Source organism: Rhinoderma darwinii, chromosome 2 (genome assembly GCF_050947455.1).
Source record: "Rhinoderma darwinii isolate aRhiDar2 chromosome 2, aRhiDar2.hap1, whole genome shotgun sequence".
In the NCBI taxonomy this organism is placed as follows: domain Eukaryota; kingdom Metazoa; phylum Chordata; class Amphibia; order Anura; family Rhinodermatidae; genus Rhinoderma; species Rhinoderma darwinii.
Window position 1 is genome coordinate 218,394,757 of NC_134688.1, and position 18,233 is coordinate 218,412,989.

At 39.9% G+C, this 18,233-nt stretch overlaps 1 protein-coding gene across 1 annotated transcript in view; it reads left to right on the forward strand.

Moving 5' to 3' along the window:
• ANKFY1 (ankyrin repeat and FYVE domain containing 1) overlaps positions 1-17,828 on the forward strand; it is a 49,156-nt gene extending 31,328 nt beyond the window's left edge. Inside the window, exons 10-25 of the mRNA XM_075852850.1 lie at positions 1,580-1,779; positions 2,181-2,278; positions 2,735-2,960; positions 3,099-3,197; positions 3,763-3,916; positions 5,224-5,392; positions 5,702-5,820; positions 7,415-7,571; positions 8,357-8,557; positions 8,952-9,128; positions 9,336-9,483; positions 11,495-11,585; positions 11,829-11,953; positions 15,580-15,726; positions 16,188-16,278; positions 16,856-17,828. Coding sequence (XP_075708965.1) covers positions 1,580-1,779; positions 2,181-2,278; positions 2,735-2,960; positions 3,099-3,197; positions 3,763-3,916; positions 5,224-5,392; positions 5,702-5,820; positions 7,415-7,571; positions 8,357-8,557; positions 8,952-9,128; positions 9,336-9,483; positions 11,495-11,585; positions 11,829-11,953; positions 15,580-15,726; positions 16,188-16,278; positions 16,856-16,988 — 2,335 coding nt within the window. The 3' untranslated portion in view covers positions 16,989-17,828. The remainder of the gene's footprint in view (positions 1-1,579; positions 1,780-2,180; positions 2,279-2,734; positions 2,961-3,098; positions 3,198-3,762; positions 3,917-5,223; positions 5,393-5,701; positions 5,821-7,414; positions 7,572-8,356; positions 8,558-8,951; positions 9,129-9,335; positions 9,484-11,494; positions 11,586-11,828; positions 11,954-15,579; positions 15,727-16,187; positions 16,279-16,855) is intronic.
• The last annotated feature ends 405 nt before the right edge of the window (positions 17,829-18,233 follow it).

The following is an 18,233-nucleotide window of genomic DNA, read 5'->3' on the forward strand; positions in this document are numbered from 1 at the left end:
TAGGAGTATATGGAGTTGCGTGTGATGCGCAAGTATATTCAGCGCTTGAGTGCTTAATGTGACCGACATGCAACACATAAATCAATAAGAAATACAATTTAAATTATATATTAATTCTGTCCTAAAACTAGGATAATGTAGAGCAGACGGGCAGAAAATGCACCAAATTTATCACAATGGTGCACGCTATATGATAAATTTGGCTCATCTTGTAAACCAGTTAAGACGCTTTTATCTTTCTTATACCACCTTATGGCTGTCGTACTTTACACCAATATCTTGCGTCAAAAGAATGGCGCACGTCATTAATAAATCTAGCCCTTTTTACGCCTCCTTTAGCAATGCCCCCTGTTCTAGACATCTTTCAAAACTGTCGAGTGAGCTGTAAAAAAAGTGTCTAAGGCTTCATTTACATCTGCGCTAGGGCTCCGTTCCGACGTTCTGTCTGAGCTTTCCACCGGAACGGAGCCCTGACAGACACAAACGGAAACCATAGGTTTCCGTCGTTTTGACAGAAACAATACCGTAGTCGACTACGCTATTCATTCCATCAAAACTACAGAACCCTTGCACAACGGAGACCAACGGAAACCATTGGCACCGGATTTGTCACCATTGAAATCAATGGTGATGGAAACGGAAAGCTATGGAACGTCGGAATGGAGCCCTAGCGCAGATGTGAACGAAGCCTAATACACATAATAAATTTGCCGCATGGCATGTACGCCAGTTTTTTAGCACAAATTGAGACCGAATTCTGGCAAATTGTGACTTTTTTTTTATCGGCCCTATTGTATGAAAAAAATAGTGTCCAAGTTATGCAGAAATTTAGGTTGTTGCCTCACAAAAGTCTGTGTGTAGTCTCGGCCTTCGAGTTGCGCATCATTTGACAAATGGTCTCATACTAAGGTACCGTTCACGTATGTGTTTCAGTTGTTCCTTGTCTGTAAGAAAATAGACAGGTTATGGAACCATTAGAAATCATTGAGATCGGTTATAGCTTTTCTAAAAACAGAATTCATGACGCCAGTGTGAGCAGAGCCTTAGTCCGGACGTGTTTCTTTTCCTTCTGCTCACATGACTGTTCAGTTTTCCAATAATTGCATGATCATTTTTTTTAATGCTTTAAGGGTGCTAGTACATGTTCACGTTCAGTTTTTCTATGCGCTTTTTTATGTCAAAACCATGATTTGATCATAAAGGGAGAGAAAGTAAAAAGAACAAATACTATTTCTCTTATTTGAATCTAATCCTGGATTTGGCTTCAAAAACTGCATAAAAAAACCTGATGGAAATGTGTACTAACACCTAAGCAATAAATTATTTAAGACATTACGATGAGTCCCCTTGCCTTGATTTTTAGGAGTAATTTATAACTAACTGCCAGGCTGCATTCACACGTCGTGGTCAAAATTTTTTTTTCGCGAACCACGGCAAAAGAAACACATTTTGACAAAGACGTGTGAACTACGAGAAAAACCCATTTGTATACTGGTGTATTACTGACTGTCTTATAATGTCGTCTTGAGATTTGAGATACAAATTAATGCATAGGCTTTGACTATTTGTTTTTTGTTAGATTAGATTTAGAACTAAAGGATCATGAAGGAAGTACGGCTCTGTGGCTTGCGGTCCAGTACATCACCGTGTCCTCTGACCAGTCTGTAAACCCTTTCGATGACGCCCCTATTGTAAATGGAACTTCATTTGATGAGAATAGTTTTGCAGCAAGACTGATTAAACGTGGCAGCAACACCGATGCCCCCGACACAGTAACAGGTAAACACAAGAGGTTTGTATTCACTACAGAGCGAGGAGCTCCATAAGTAATGAAACTTCTCGCCTCAAGGGTTTTCATTATTTTCTTTGTGGATGTTTCATTTGTCATAAACAAATCCAACCTTATTATCAAGGGTTTTTATTGTACTGTTTTGTTGGGCGTACAGATTCCTCCAGCATAGGAGCCTTTCATAGCGAATATGAGACAAGCCCTGTAATATTCATGTAAAATATCTTTCATTTAGGTAAAAAAAATACTAGATGACTAGTTGTACAAATGTATGACAATTCACATAACAACCCAGCCGAAAGTCTAACCATAATCTGAACATGTTGCTGCTTTACATATACTTGATTATATATTTAATATACCTTTTTCCGTTAATCTATGTTCTTCCTAGGTAACTGTTTGTTACAAAGAGCTGCTGGGGCAGGGAATGAGGCCGCTGCTCTCTTTTTGGCAACCCTGGGGGCTAAAGTCAATCATAATAATAAATGGGTAAGCTCTGTATAGTAAACTGTGTTGTTAATGGACCACAACAGTAAATCATGTCTATAGGGCCTGTTCACATCAGCGTCACCCTTCCGTTGATAGGTTCTGATATCAATGGTGACGGAAACATTGCTAATGGTTTCCGTTTGTCACCATTCCGGCAGGTTTCCGTTTTTTCGACGGAATCAATAGCGCAGTCAACTGCGCTATTGATTCTGTGACAAAGACGGAAACCTACCGGAATGGTGACAAACGGAAACCATTATCAATGGTGATGCAAACGGAAGCTGTTTGACTTTCTGTTGAGAGGTTCACCCGACGGAAACCTCCAACGGAACCCGTGAATGGAAAGCCAACGCTGATGTGAACCGGCCCTAACATAGGACATGTCACTGTTTTATTTTACTGCATGTTTTATGAGAATTCTCTTTGTGTATTTTTTCATGGCTTTGCTGTTCTTAGGGGGAGACACCGTTACACACAGCTTGCCGGAGTGGGCTTCCCAACCTTACTACAGAGCTATTACAGCAAGGAGCCAATCCAAACATACAAACACAAGAACCCATCCCTGTTCCTAAAGGGTCCTCACCAACCAGCCCATCATCCAGCACATATTTACAGACACCACTGCACATGGCAATAGCCTACAACCATCCAGATGTTGTGACCGTCATATTAGAGCAGAAAGGTGAGAACTCCTCATGGCCAGCAGAACAAGTGCATTTATGGATTTATTTATTCTTAAACAGATTATTAGCATGGTTTTCCTGTTTTTTCATTGCAATGTTTATTATATATAGATAATGTGTGTTTGTTTTCTTTTAAGCCAATGCGCTGCATGCAACAAATAATCTTCAAATCATTCCTGACTTCAGCCTAAAGGACTCCAGAGAACAAACTGTATTGGCCCTGGCCTTATGGACAGGTAAGATAGTCAATTAAACACCAGGAAAGGCATTTGTCCAATAGCACAAACTAATTGTCCCCCAATCTCCATAAATGCTTCTAATTCACTGAGGACAGGGAGTCACTTATTAGCGTTTAGGGCTCACTAGTTTCTGCCCGCTGCTTGCTATGGCATGCACCAGGATAATTTTATTAGACCATTTTAGGGATGCCCTAATTGCATTGTGTATATAGGACTACTACCTGTGGCAGATTATAATATAGACGGTTTCCGGCAAACTCTAGCCGTCCTTGTATTACATGGATGGCTATTTATCTGAATGGTTGCCCACTATAGGGGAAATGCTTTGCTGGCCACGGCTATTCCTATTTGTTGGGAATGCTGTGTCTGATAAGACCACCCCTATAATCCACCACTGACTGCTATAGTACTTTTGTATCTTACATGGACTAGTTGTAACAAATGGACAGTATTATTTCTGGAAAAAAGATGTATAAATGATATATAAAATTGTATTTTAAATTAAAAGTTTTACTCTGTTATTATTTAATGACCTCATTGAAAATCCTAACTCTACTTTCAGGTATGCACATCATTGCTGCACAACTGCTTGGATCAGGAGCCTCCATCAATGACACCATGTCGGATGGACAGACCCTGCTGCACATGGCAATACGAAGACAAGACAGTAAGAGTGCTCTCTTCCTGCTGGAACACCAAGCCGATATAAATATCAGGTATGATTCCACTCGGCGAGGGATTGGTAAACGGAAGGCTAAGGGCCTGTTCACATCAGCATTGAGCTTCCATTCATCGGTTTCGTTCAACCTTTCCGTCAGAAAAACGATAAACGGAAACCATAGCTTCCGTTTGCATTACCATTTATTTCAATGGTAATGCTTCCGTTGCATTTAGTTTCCGTTTCATAAAGTTTCCATTTTTTTCACGTAAACAAAAGCGTGGTCAACTACGCTATTGTTTTCGCAGAAAAAAAACAGTGAAACGTGAAACCATCTGCAACAGAAGCCTTACCGTTGAAATCAAAACTATGGTTTCCGTTTGGCTTTTTGTTCATCGGTTTTTCTGACAGTTCGAACGCAGCCGATGAACGGAACCCGACGCTGGTGTGAACATAGTCTTACATACTAGTTGATAACCTCTGTGATCTTTTGGAAATCTGGTAATATTACTGCATTTACAATTTCTATCATCTCTGTCTAATCTGAGTTTAAAGGGAACCGGTCACCAGCGTTTCACCTATTAGACCAGCAGTACCTGGTGGTAGTGGGTGAAAAATCATTTCTATAGAACCTCTAATGGTCTTCTTAGTCGGCTCTGAACCTTTAGTATTCCGTTTTTCACTGTTCCCACAGAATCTTAGTTTGAAAAGAGTCAAATCTTCATTCCTCAAGTCTTTCCGAGTTTACCGGCCTCCTTACTTTTGATTGACAGCTCCTCGCCTTCCCCCAGCACACAAAATCTTGTGCATTGATGTCCTCTTCTGGTGTGTGCGCACAAAGGGACACCGGATTATTATGATAAAAAGCGCAAAATGTTTGCAGACCGTTATTTACAGTCGGAGGAGTTTAGGAGAGGGGATAACGGCAATTAACTTTTGATACCAGCAGCGGCCAGCGAGGGATATGTAAAGTTCAATAGGTGAAATGCTGGTGACAGGTTCCCTTTAAGGCTGGATTCACACATCGCGTATTTGTGCCATTTTGACGCAGATTTTAAAGCAGATTTTCAAGCCAATGCCAGAAGTGGATTCAGGAGGAAGGAGAAGTATAAGTTCTTTCTTTATATTTCCCATTCTTTTTGAAACCACTCCTGACTGCGTCTTAAAAATCTGCGTTAAAATCTGCGCCAAAATGGCACAAACGCGCGATGTGTGAATCCAGTCTATCAAACAATTTAACAATGTTAAGACGGGGCCAAAAAGTCACAGAAATGTGAATTTGTACTTTGTATTGGATAAGAAGATACTGGAAACAAAACAGTAATTGCTCTACAGATGATGGCTATAACATATTTTCTGTTTTAGGACCCAAGATGGGGAGACTGCACTTCAGCTAGCCATTAAAAATCAGCTTCCCTTAGTGGTTGATGCTATTTGTACAAGAGGGGCAGACATGTCCGTCACTGATGAACAAGGGAACCCCCCACTCTGGATTGCACTTGAAAATGACCTAGAGGATATTGCATCTACATTAGTAAGATTAAACTGTTCCTCCTTTTTTTCACTAAGTTAGTTTCATTGACTTGACCAAAAAAATATTTATTTTATCCTTCGTGTATTTCCTAAAAATAGGATGGCCAAAACTTAAAGTTTAAGAACAACTGAGGTATAGATGTGCTGGGTAGAAATGTTCCAAAAGATAGTAATGTGAAAATGTATTTTGCTCTTTCCCTCTCGTTCCATATATATTGTGCGGAATATACGTAAACTTGGAGGGTATCGGCAGCACGTCTAGTCCGCATGCGGTTACGTAGATCCAGAGTCATTATTTTTCTTGTCTTAGGTAAGACATGGATGTGATGCAACGTTTTGGGGGCCAGGGCCAAGTGGATGTCTACAGTCTCTTCTGCACAGATCCATCGATGAGAACAAAGAGCAGGTTTCTTGCTTCCTTATACGCAGGTTAGCGCTATGTATTGTTTATTACTTATTGGAGCTATTTTTACACTCCAATGTTTTAACTTCTTTCTTTGTACAGTATATTCATACCACAGAAGTCTGTGGAAAGCAGTTTAATTTTACTTATAGTTCTCAGATATAGAATCAGTGGAATTTTTTGAGAATAAAAGCGTTATTTGAAGAGTTGTGAGAATTTAAATCAAAAAGAGGTTTCCATTTTTAGCAAAACACGTGTCGTCACATATACAATTCAAAGAAAAGTAACAAAAATTCTATAGGATCTAAAGTCTTAAAGGGGTTGTCCACTTTGGGCAACCAGATGATTAAAGTGATCAGCTATAATCTGTCGGGGAGCCCAGCGCCACCACTGGTAAAATGAAGCATTACGCAGTGCCCATTGGCTGTCAATGTAATGAACAGACGTGCCAAGTCCTCTAGAGCGAGAGACACTCTTTGTAGACATTCTGGCTAATAAATTGGGGTCCTGAATAGTGGACACCCCTCTATTAACTAATAATTCCCTAATTAGGTATCTGAAATGGATTTTTTAATAGTGACAACACCTTTTAAATATCAAAATTTACTGTACGGTACTTCGCATATACAATATTTACAGGGCCTTTTCCTGAACTCTGCTGAGGTTTCTTCCTATAGGGGATTCTATCCATATACATTTCATATATGACTCCTATTGACATAAATAGGGGCCATATACAGCTTCATATGAATTGGGGGATAGCCACCAAGACTTTATAAATAGAGGTGTAAGGGAATGGAGGATTGACGCACTGTCAATAGAATATACTGTCAATAGAATATACTGTCAATAGAATATACTGTCAATAGAATATACTGTCAATAGAATATACTGTCAATAGAATATACTGTCAATAGAATATACTGTCAATAGAATATACTGTCAATAGAACACTTTAGGCTAATTAATTGTATTGAGAAAAAAATGTTTTTTTTAATATATATATATATATATATATATATATATATATATATATATATATATATATATATATATAAAACCAGTGATACACATCAACTTTAGATTGTAGATTTTCTTAACTTCCATTCATTATAACAGAGCCTGACCACATATTAGTGGCCATTGCTTCATTGCTAGTAAGGACTTTTACAACATTTCTGATTGATATGTCATAAAAATATATTATAGTACAAGCCCTTTGTTGCTGGCGCAGGGCAGAAGGGATACCACTGTGCCAACAGACGAATGAAGTGGTAGTAAAACCAGACTACAGTAAATTTAGAGTGTATTCCTCTATTCCAGGGCAACTTTTTGGCTTTGACGTCTCTGTGTGCTCCACAATATTGCTCTACTATTGATGCTTAATTCACATGTATCCCCTCCACAGATCATTTGAAGATCTAGGCAATGGTCTTGTATGAGCAGTTTAATAAACATCGACATGTTCACCTGTGATCGTATCCAGATACTGCTTTTCAGGATGGCCTATTTGGAAGTCATTCTTGTGAATTAAACATTTTCAACATTTCTATAAAATTGTTAAGTAAAACATAGTTGGCCTGTAAGTGAAATGGCAACTTATCTCTTGTGCTCTTTCAGTGCTTGTGATGTAAACAGTCCTAGAAAACCAGGACCAAATGGAGAAGGGGAAGAGGAGGCCAGAGATGGACAGACACCTCTGCACTTGGCAGCAAGTTGGGGATTAGAAGAAGTAGTTCAGTGCCTTTTGGAATTTGGTGCCAATGTGAATGCACAGGTATGATCAATAACATGATCTTGTACAAAGCCGTCAGTCAGTACAGATTGCAAAGTAAATATACAGTGCTTTGCTCAACAAGCCAAATATATCTATTATCAAGAAACGAATCTCGATTTGGGTATAAGGGAAGTTTTTACATTTTTTTTGTTAGGCTTATTTTGCACTGCATTTTTCCTGTCCGTTTGATGTATGTATCGGGAAAACTCATCGCACAAATGCCAAATGTACGAATAGGCTCCCATTATTCTGATAGAGGCCAAAAGAGAGTACTTTTGGCCTCCATTGGGCGGTATACGTCAGGTATACAGTTTTTTTTTTTGCTGGTTAGAATAGTTCAGTAGTTTACGCTATTCTATCCAGAGGCATCAAGTAATGAAACTTACAAGTATACATTTTTTTGCATGGTAGCCTAAGGGTGATGGATGCCACTGTATGGCATACTTCACAGGCATCCGTTTAACGTATACATCATTGGCTTTTCGATAGTTCTTTATGACCTATCCGTTACACATATTCCATTATAGCCTATGGGTGATGCGCTAAATAGATACCCAACAGTGGCATTATTATTCACCCATAGGCTATAATTGTATCCTTTAACTGATACATCTCGAGAGTTCATGATGTATTTGTTAAACTGATACCATTATAGTTAAGCATCTGTCACAACCTCCGCTTCATGCGTAAGTTGGGAGATATTCCCGGCATATACATCAAACGGAGAACATTAAATACAGCGTGAATAGAGCGCAAGTGCAAGATTGTCTCATTTTGTATTACAGGATGCAGAAGGAAGAACTCCAATACATGTTGCCATTAGCAACCAGCACCGTGTAATTATCCAATTATTGATCTCCCACCCTGAAATCAGACTGAATGTGAGGGACAGACAGGGTATGACCCCTTTCGCATGTGCCATGACATTCAAAAATAACAAAGCTGCGGAGGCCATCTTAAAACGGGAATCAGGAGCAGCCGAGCAGGTAATTTCTGTTACAATGTTGCTCCAGTAAAGTTTTTAAGGCGACCATAATGATGAGGTGGTTGAGTCATCTCACAATCTCAGACCCTTGCTGTGTCAACTGATTCCCCTTGTTTCCTATGACATGATACTGTAATAAAGAAGAAGCTGCAGGGTCCAAGACTGGTTAAGCCAATATTTTGTATGTGGTCACCCACAAAAAGACTTTTGATCGGAACTTAACCATTTGGATTCTGTGGCTTCTTTATCATTTACAAATTTAGCCAGAGCAAATAGTGGCTACAAAGAGCATATCTCGCTGTGGAGGACTCGACGTGTCCGTGCATTATACAGACAATTTATTGATTTCAATGTCCACTGGATAATGCTTCATTTTCTCTTCATTGGCCCTGTAGGTGGATAACAAAGGACGTAATTTTCTGCATGTGGCAGTGCAGAATTCTGACATTGAGAGTGTGTTATTCCTGATTAGTGTACAAGCCAATGTCAATTCAAGAGTGCAGGATGCTTCCAAGTTAACTCCTCTGCATCTGGCAGTGCAGGCAGGATCTGAGATTATTGTCCGCAATCTGGTATGTACAGTAATGTCTACATTTATACATGTAGATTTACACATAATGTGTAATATCTACTAAATAGAATTCTTTATCATTTGGGAATTGTACTGTTCCTCCTACAAAGCTAAATAACATCCCAGTGTACAGCCACAATACTTTGCCTGCTTTCACTTTGTTGTCGTAGTTGTCTAGATCAGTAATGTATGTGATCTGTTTTGTTAGCTTCTTGCAGGTGCCAAAGTGAATGAGCTGACAAAACATCGTCAGACTGCCCTTCACCTCGCAGCACAACAAGATCTCCCCACTATCTGTTCTGTACTCCTGGAGAATGGGGTCGATTTTGGAGCTGCAGATGAAAATGGGAACAATGGTAATTATAGTAGAAAAAAGGTTTTCTAATGAAAATAACTGCTTTTCTAAATACAGTGAAAGTATTCTCCGTATGTAAAACATGGTCTGGCTGGGTCTGCCAGAGCGGCAGCCACTCATGCTTAGTGGCACTATACTCCACTCTGGCACATAGAGGGGAGACCTTTTTTCTATGATGTCTAATTGCACTAATAAGGGCATATGGATAGGGGTGTCCGCATGAGACCACTCCTTTTATTTGGAATGTCTCATGTATTTGTTTTTATTTTTATTACTTTAGATTTAAAGGGGTTTTCCATGATCGGACAACTGATGACCTATCCACCGGAATGGTCATCAGTATATCATCGGTGCAGGTCTGACACCTGGACCCCGCACCGATCGGGCGCCAGATGTTTTGAACGATATGCAGTAGTTAGAGCCAGAAGCAGATGTCTCTGACCACTGCATAGTGGCCGTTCGGCAGAACTGCAGCTCTGCTCCTTTTCACGTGAATAGGAGCAGAGCTGGACTACTGCAGCTCGGAAGCTATTCCGTGACCGGAGCCATTTTCTTTTGGCAATATCGTTTGGTGCCCGGAGGCAGCCAAAGCAGCTGATCGGGGAGGGGTCTGGGTGTCGAACCCACACCGATTATATACTGATGACCTATCGGTTGGATAGGTGATCAGTTGTCCGATCGTGGAAAACCATTTTAAAGGGTTTTCCGGAAGTAAAAAATGACATTCATTTAAACTAAACAATGGAAAATATATAACTTTACAATGTACTTACGTTTGATCAGATGACTGTAGCGTCGTATCTCCTCTTCCGTCACCGACCGCTTAGTAATGCAAAATCTGCACTTCCTGTGCAGACCCGTCCATTTGGTCTGCTACCTTACTTCCGGTTTCCGGCTTTCAGACTGTACGGTTACGTCACAAATGACGTAACTGTACCACGTGCTTCTTTATCTGATTAGAGCATGCGTGGTTGACACACTCCACTTCGCATGCTCTGTGAAATGATGTGGCTGCGTCTTGATTTATATTGCATGTGTAACCCCTTATCAATCAGCGACGGAATATGAAGTCGCGGGAATAACGGCCGTTTCGGCCGTCTTCCCGACAGATGCAGGAGCTGTGACAGCTGCTATCTCGTACAGCAGCTGTCACAGCTCCTACAGCGGGGATCGATCGCTGTGTCCCCGCTGTTTAACCCCTTAAAAGCCGCGTTCAATAGAGATCGCGGCTTTTTAGGGGTTAAGCTACCATCGCCGGCCTGCTACATGATAGCGGCCGGCGATGGGGACTATGGCAACCAGACTCCTCACATAATAATGTGAGGATAATGTGTATTCTCTCCCATTCTGTATAGCAAAGTTGGCAAGTTACAGGAAGCATCAGCATAGTGTGTTTGCTCTAGTAGCCAGTGTGAAAACAAATTTCTAGTTTTTTTGTTGTTTTTTTTATGTGGACAGTATCAACATTTATTTGTAATTTTTTTTTTGTCTAAACTGCACCAAATTTTTCATCTATTCTACATAATAAATCCGGCCTAAACTACGTCCACTTGGGAGACTGTGCGCACTTTTATGGTCACTTTCCAAATTTGGTGAGAAAAACATTTTAGCGGTACAGTTTACGCCTAAAACTGGTTTAAACTGCCATACAAAAGTGGGCCGTTGAGTTTCAAGACCGGGAATACTTAGAGTTAACACAAAGTCATACAAGTAGATGATAGATAAGGAGCTTAGCTGCTGGTCACTTGGTATTACTATTGTAGATTTACTGTTTTATTTAAAAGCTGTTAACAAAACACATTCTTGTTCGTGTCATTAGTCTCATCAAAAGGCTTCGATAATTTCCCAGAACAAAAAAATATTAGCTCCTATGTGTAGAAATGTTTCCCTTCCCTTTTCCCATCCCTTGGTTGAACTTGATGGACATGTGTCTTTTTTCAACCATACGAACTATGTAACTATATGTAACTATCATACATCTCAAGTGTGACCTTTTTTGTTTATTTTTACAGCACTTCATCTGGCAGTAATGCATGGCCGCTTGAACAATATTCGCTGTCTTTTAACAGAATGTAATGTTGATGCAGAGGCACTTAACTTGAGGTAAGCAGTCAATACTTATTGAGTGGCACTATTACGTACAATGGCATGGCAGTAAGGGGTTAAGCACCTTTTTATTACTTTACAGTGCAATCTGAAAGTGTAGTTTTCATGAATACGGAATTACGTCAATAAAGATCTATATAAATTTTCACTGTTTTTCTTTACCAGTCTTCCTCTCAGGAAATTTTTTTAACTTTATACTAGCTTTGTGTGCACACCAAATAACATGTTTTATTTTGACAGGGGCCAATCACCGATGCACATTTTGGGGCAATATGGAAAGGAAAATGCGGCTGCTATCTTTGAACTCTTCCTGGAATGTATGGCCGAATACCCACTGGACAAACCGGATTCAGAAGGAAACACCGGTGATTACATTTTCCCTAACAGCTTGAACTTTCAAACCCATAAACCAACTCGATTGTAATTGCTTTTTTGTGTATTGCTTGTTGCCTTTATTAGAGTTCACTATTCGTTAATGGTTTTTACACCACCGCTTTGCTAAGCAGCAGTCTAGGTATGTTCTGACTGCGACGGACTACAATCAGTAGGTGGCACGCTGTACCTATAGCCTCTTCTAGTATTGCCATTCACCATTTATGGAAAGGGCTGTTAGTTTGCATTGATTTGCATCACCAGTTCTGGCTACTAGATGTAGGAAAGTGGCCAGCAGGTGCCTAGCAATTAGGCTGTGGGTAGATTTTGAACTTGCATACAAGCAATCACATGACATAATAACATGACTACATTGGGCATGGACTCTCACTCTATATAAGGCCTCATTCACACTTGCAAATTTCATTAGTATTTTGTATATGTTTTTTTAGCAAAAGTTAGGAGTGGACGAAAGAGAAGTATAAATGTTTCCTTTATTTAATCATTTTTTCCGGTTTTGGCTTTAAAATATAGATACAAAATACTGATCAAATACGCAAGTGTGAGTGAGACCTAAGCAGCTTCTTACACAGTGGCTTCAGGGCACCCGCTGGAAAGGTAGCGGTAGCATGCTTTTACCGTACAATGCTGAAAAGTCACTAAGCTCTATAAAGATCAAGAAGAAAAAAATAGGACGCCTGATTTTTTTTTTTTACACCTGTTAACAATGGGTGTGACTGAAGTGGACACAGTTTTTTTACAGTGTCCGTGCGTGCACAAGTGACATCGTATTGCAAAGATTGACCGTAACATCCGGATTCATACGTGTAATTTGCTTCAGATAGAAAAGTATCTATACAATAAAGCAGATGTAGAAAAAGTAAAGATTTTTTCAGTGGTATTTGTACAAAATACAATACCACATTGACCCCTTAATGTCAATAGCGATCGCAACATCTAAGTGGTGTCAGCCGGAGGGGGCTCCCTCTGTTACCCTATTGCCCCCCCGGTGATGCGATCGTGGGGTGCTGATGGTTTCCAAGGCAGCCAGGGGCCTAGCATTGGCCCCCAGGTCTTCCTTCAGTGCATGCTTATTAGGCACAGGACAGCATAGTGCACTGCACTACAGAAGTATTGCAGTGTATTATACAAGCGACCAAATGATCGCATAGTAAAGTCCCTGAGTGGGACTAAAAAAATTTAAAAAAAGAGTGAAAAATTGTTTCATAAAGTTAATAAATGAATGAAAAAATATGATGTTAAAAAAAATTAGAAAAACCCACTTTACCCTCCTTACAAAATGACTTATTATAAAGAAAAATTAAAAAAGCTACACATAATTTGGATCGCCATAACGACCTGAGCTATAAAACTATTACGTTATTTAACCTGCACAGTGAAAACCGTAACAAAAATGAAATAAAAAACAATGCCAGAATTGCTGTTTTCTGTTCATCCTACCTTCCAAAAATATGCTATCAAAAAGTCGTATGTACCCCAAAATGGTACTAATGAAAACTACAAGTTGTCCTGCAAAAAATAAGTCCTCATGTAGCTACGTTGGCCGAAAATTAAATTAGTTATAGAAGAATATGGCAATACAAAAACAAATACTTTTGTTATTGTGCAAAAAAAACAAAACACCTCTAGAAATCGGGAATCACCATAATTGTAACAACCCGTAGAATAAAGTTATGTTATTTATACCACACGTTAAACAGCATACATTTAAGACGCAAAAAAGAAAGGTGATATTTGTTATTTTCCATTACCCCTCAAAAAAATAATAATAAAAGTTAATCGATTATATGTACCCCAAAACAATACAACTTTTCCTGTTTGTGGGTTCCCCTGATGGAAAGCTCTGATGTAACCCACGAACGGAACCCCGATGCAGATGTGAACGAAGCCTAAATAAGGGGAAAATACATTTCTAGGAAAAGGGGTAAAGACGGTTTACAGCATTACTGAGAAATAAGTAAGAAAGCACAGGCGGCATATCCTAATATTTATATTATCAGATGACAACGAAATTAAGAATCAATAGTCCCGGAATCTGTAGAGGCACTGTCCAGTGTCCCCAAATTCTATGGTGTCGATCCGGCCGGGCACCCACGAGCTGTATATGGGAGTCTGTACATAGGGAGCACATTGTTGATTTCACAAATTCATGCCTCACAAGAAGGTTTTTTAACGTGCTTCCAATTAAGTAAAATAATCTTTTTAGCATAAGAGAATAGCAGTCTATATAGGTTACGAGAAGCGACATTAACAGGAATTTCATCCACAATTCTGAAGAAGCAGATTTTAGGGCGTGTAATTCTCTAGTTTATGGAGTCTCATCTGGGCACCCCAAGTATGTCTCGCCAGTAGTCAAAGCCTATGTAGAACCCTACAGTCCCAAAACATATGTCGGGGACCGTACCTCGAGCATTCTGCATAGGCTCACCTGCCTATTACAAAGTCATAAATAAATCCTGTAATGGAGTTTTACTTGGGTTATTTCTTGCACAAATAAGGGGAGGACCAGAGCTACTAAAGAGTCATCGGAGTCTAGGTCAGGTATATAATTCTTCCACTTTTGAAAGGTTTTATCTTTCATAGGGGCAAAATTGTGAGTTAGATGGCTACAGAAAATAGAGAGAGGCTTCACAAGCCCAGGGGTTTAAGCTAAGCCCTCCGGAAGAGGCAAGTTTATGGAAACAGTTAAGCCTTCAAACTGTGCTTTTTTGGCATTTCTCAGCTGATGGTATCAGAATGGGGAGTGATTTGGAAGATCAAAAGTCAATTGTAGTTGCTGAAAGGTACAAAAAGAGCCTGTCTGTACATTTACCATATGGTGAATGTTTGTGGGTGTTATTTGTCATTTCATACCATGTCACCCCCAACTATTGACTTGCGTGGTCTCACCTGACAGGAGATACAGATATATAATTGTATAGTGAGGACAGGCCACTCCTTAGGCCATGTTCACACTGAGGAAATTTCTGCCGCAAAATTCCACCTCCCATTTATTTTAATGAGGGGCAGACGTTTCACCCAAACCTCCCGTTGGAGTGAATGGGAGTAGGAATCTTCCTGCTGACGTCAGGAATAATTTCGTGGTGGATTTTACAGCGGGGCCCACCAAGCAAATCCGCCGTGTGAACATAGCCTTATTGTTTTCGGTAATGTGTAAAAGGAAAACAGCTGCTTGTATCAGAACAGCTTTGACTGGTTTTGTTCTGCAGAAATAAGGGGGTAACCCCCAAAAAAAATAAATAATATTTTATATTCATATACTTTGCAGTTTCAGGTCAAGGATAACTGGATGGCAGTGCAAATCGCTAGACTAGCCTTTTATATCTCATATCACTAGTTTTAAACCGCTCCTGAAATATTTACCTGTGTATTATTCTTTAATGCAATTATATATTTTGTGAGATATTGTATCCTTGTAAACCTAGTATACAAGGAAATAGCTTTTTAGGACGTGCATATTTATTATTATTATTATTATTATTATTATTATTATTATTATTATGTGTTTGTTGATGTGTTGTTATTTTTTTTCTTTTTGATGCTGAGCATTTAATCATGTTTGTTTGATTCATCATAGCTGTATGACCTTTCTTTATAGTTCTTCTTTTGGCCTACATGAAAGGAAATGCCAATCTCTGTCGAGCCATCGTGAAAGCTGGTGCCAGACTCGGAGTGAATAACAATCAAGGGATCAACATATTTAACTATCAAGTTGCTACAAAACAGCTTCTCTTCAGACTTCTAGGCAAGTACACTAATACTTAAAGGGGTTTATTAAGGACATTTATGGCATATCCACAGGATATGCCATAAATGTCAGATAGGTGCGGGTCCCAGAGGTGGGACTAGCATCTATCTCTAGAACGGGGGCACCCTAAACCCCGCTAGCATATACGAGCTACACTGTTTCTGTAACTGCCATTTACTTATATTGGAGTTACAGAAACCGCGTAGCTCAGTGAGCTACGCTGTTTTCGTAACTCCCGACCATCTAATCAGGAAGTGGCCGAGAAAGCTACAACAGGGTTTAGGGGGCCCCGTTCTAGAGATAGGTGCGGGTCCCAGAGGTGTGACCCTCATCTATCAGACTTTTACAGCATATCCCGTGGATATGTCATAAATGTCCCTGATGGGAATACCCCTTTAAACATCTGAATAATATAGGCAGACGGGTTTGTCATTTTGGTTTGCACTTTCCTTTCCCAGACATGTTAACTCAGGAGCCTCCATGGTGCGATGGTTCCAATTGCTATGAGTGTGTTGCCAAGTTTGGTGTTACAACCCGAAAGCATCATTGGTAAGATGGATCACTTTTCATATATCAAGATAACACATAAATTGTCTTGAAATAAGTATACAATTACTGTGCTCATAATATAACTTTTGAAGGAAATCTTTCAGCTGTTTTGACCCCTCCAAAACTTGTGACAGTGCTATATAGAGGAAAGGGAGAGAAGCGTAACGATACCTATGGTGATGGTCATGCAGGTTGCATGACCGAGAAATCTAAGTTTTAATGCCCCGGAGGCGACTCCTTCATGTGCAGTGTGCTGGACTCTCTTCACTGAAAGCTCTCCAGCACCTCCCCTCTGTAATGGCCCTAGTTTCCAATCAGAAGACCGCTACAGCCATAGCTCAGGGCAGCGTGGATCACTTGCGGCCCCCATCTCCCTGTCCTCTTTATAGCGCTCTCAATTTTGAGGGGTTAAAACTGCTGACAGATTCTCTTTAAGTCGAACCCCAACCAAAACCCCGAAGTTGAGGTTGTTCTGCAACTAAAACCTTCCCATTGTTAACATAATCCTGTTTCTACTAAGTTTTGCCAGTCTGCACCTAATTGTCAAGTTCACATTGTGCTTTTTCTCTTCCTACAGTCGACATTGTGGACGACTCCTGTGTCATAAGTGCTCAACAAAGGAGATTCCCATTATCAAGTTTGACTTGAATAAACCTGTTCGAGTTTGCAACATATGCTTTGATGTTTTGACTCTGGGTGGAGTGTCTTAGTACACTTGGTGGCCTATACTTGCTACACGAAGAACGACAGCTTTAAAGGCTGTTGGTTTGAGCTGCAGATGTTTGCACTTCATCGTGGACAAAGGACCATATTATGATATATTCCAGTATAAAAAATTTGATTGTACATGTATGGGGTTTGCTAGATACTAACTGGACTCCTTTTCAAGTCAAGTGAAAAATATGTACTAGTTTGGGAAGATACAACGTTGATCTGACTTCATAGTATGGTCCGAAGATCAATGCGGCATATACATCGTCTTTTCCTCTTGGTCCTCCAGAGCTTTTCAGACTACCGCTCATTTACATGACCTTAAAATAATGTCTTCTGCCTGTAAAATGTGCGCTGTGTGTCCCCATAAACTGTGGGTGAATATACAAGAGGAACTTTTTTTATTTTATTTTTTGTAATACAGGGTTCTGTTTTGAGGAAAGCCAATAAATTTGTGGCCTTAAAATATAAGCTGTATAACCAACATTATAATGAAATCTTTATAGCACTTTCCTCATTTAGTATGCCCATACCATAAAGAAAAAGACCCGTTTCAACATCCTTATTACCAACTGATCAAAGGCCTCTCTAATTTTTTCATTACTTTTCCTGATAATTTAATTGTACCTCTTAGACACTTGCGCAACGTTTGTCATTTCCTCATAATACCAAGTGTCTCATGTAATATAATTTAACACTTGTCAAATTCTTTAAACACTAACATGTCATAAGAAAAAGATGTTGAGCCTAATCATTTGTTATACAAATTAAATATCCACGCTACATGGACATGATGTATGTTTTTGTATTTTATTAACCGAATGACTTGCATATTAGTGTTGGGTTTTCCTTCTGAAGAAAAGGGTCAGTTGATGATTGGAAGAAATGATACTCCTTACTGATCTACACAAACATTGACTTAACTGGTTGCCGACACAGGACGAGTATGCTCGTCCTGAGCAGCGAGCACTTCGCGCATTAGGACGAGCATACTCGTCCTGTGTGACAGCAGTCTCTGCCGTCTCTGTGTGTGCGATTGAGAGCGGGGCAACGGCTGTAATACACAGCCACGGCCCCGCTCTGACAGCGGAGAGGAGAGAAAAATCTTCTCTCCGCTGTTAACCCTTTGAACGCCGCGATGACAGCTGATCGCGGCGTTCAAGGAGAGGGGACTGCACATTGATCGCGTCACAGAATATAACTGTGACGTGATCAAAGCCAACAACTCATATGGCCAGACAGCC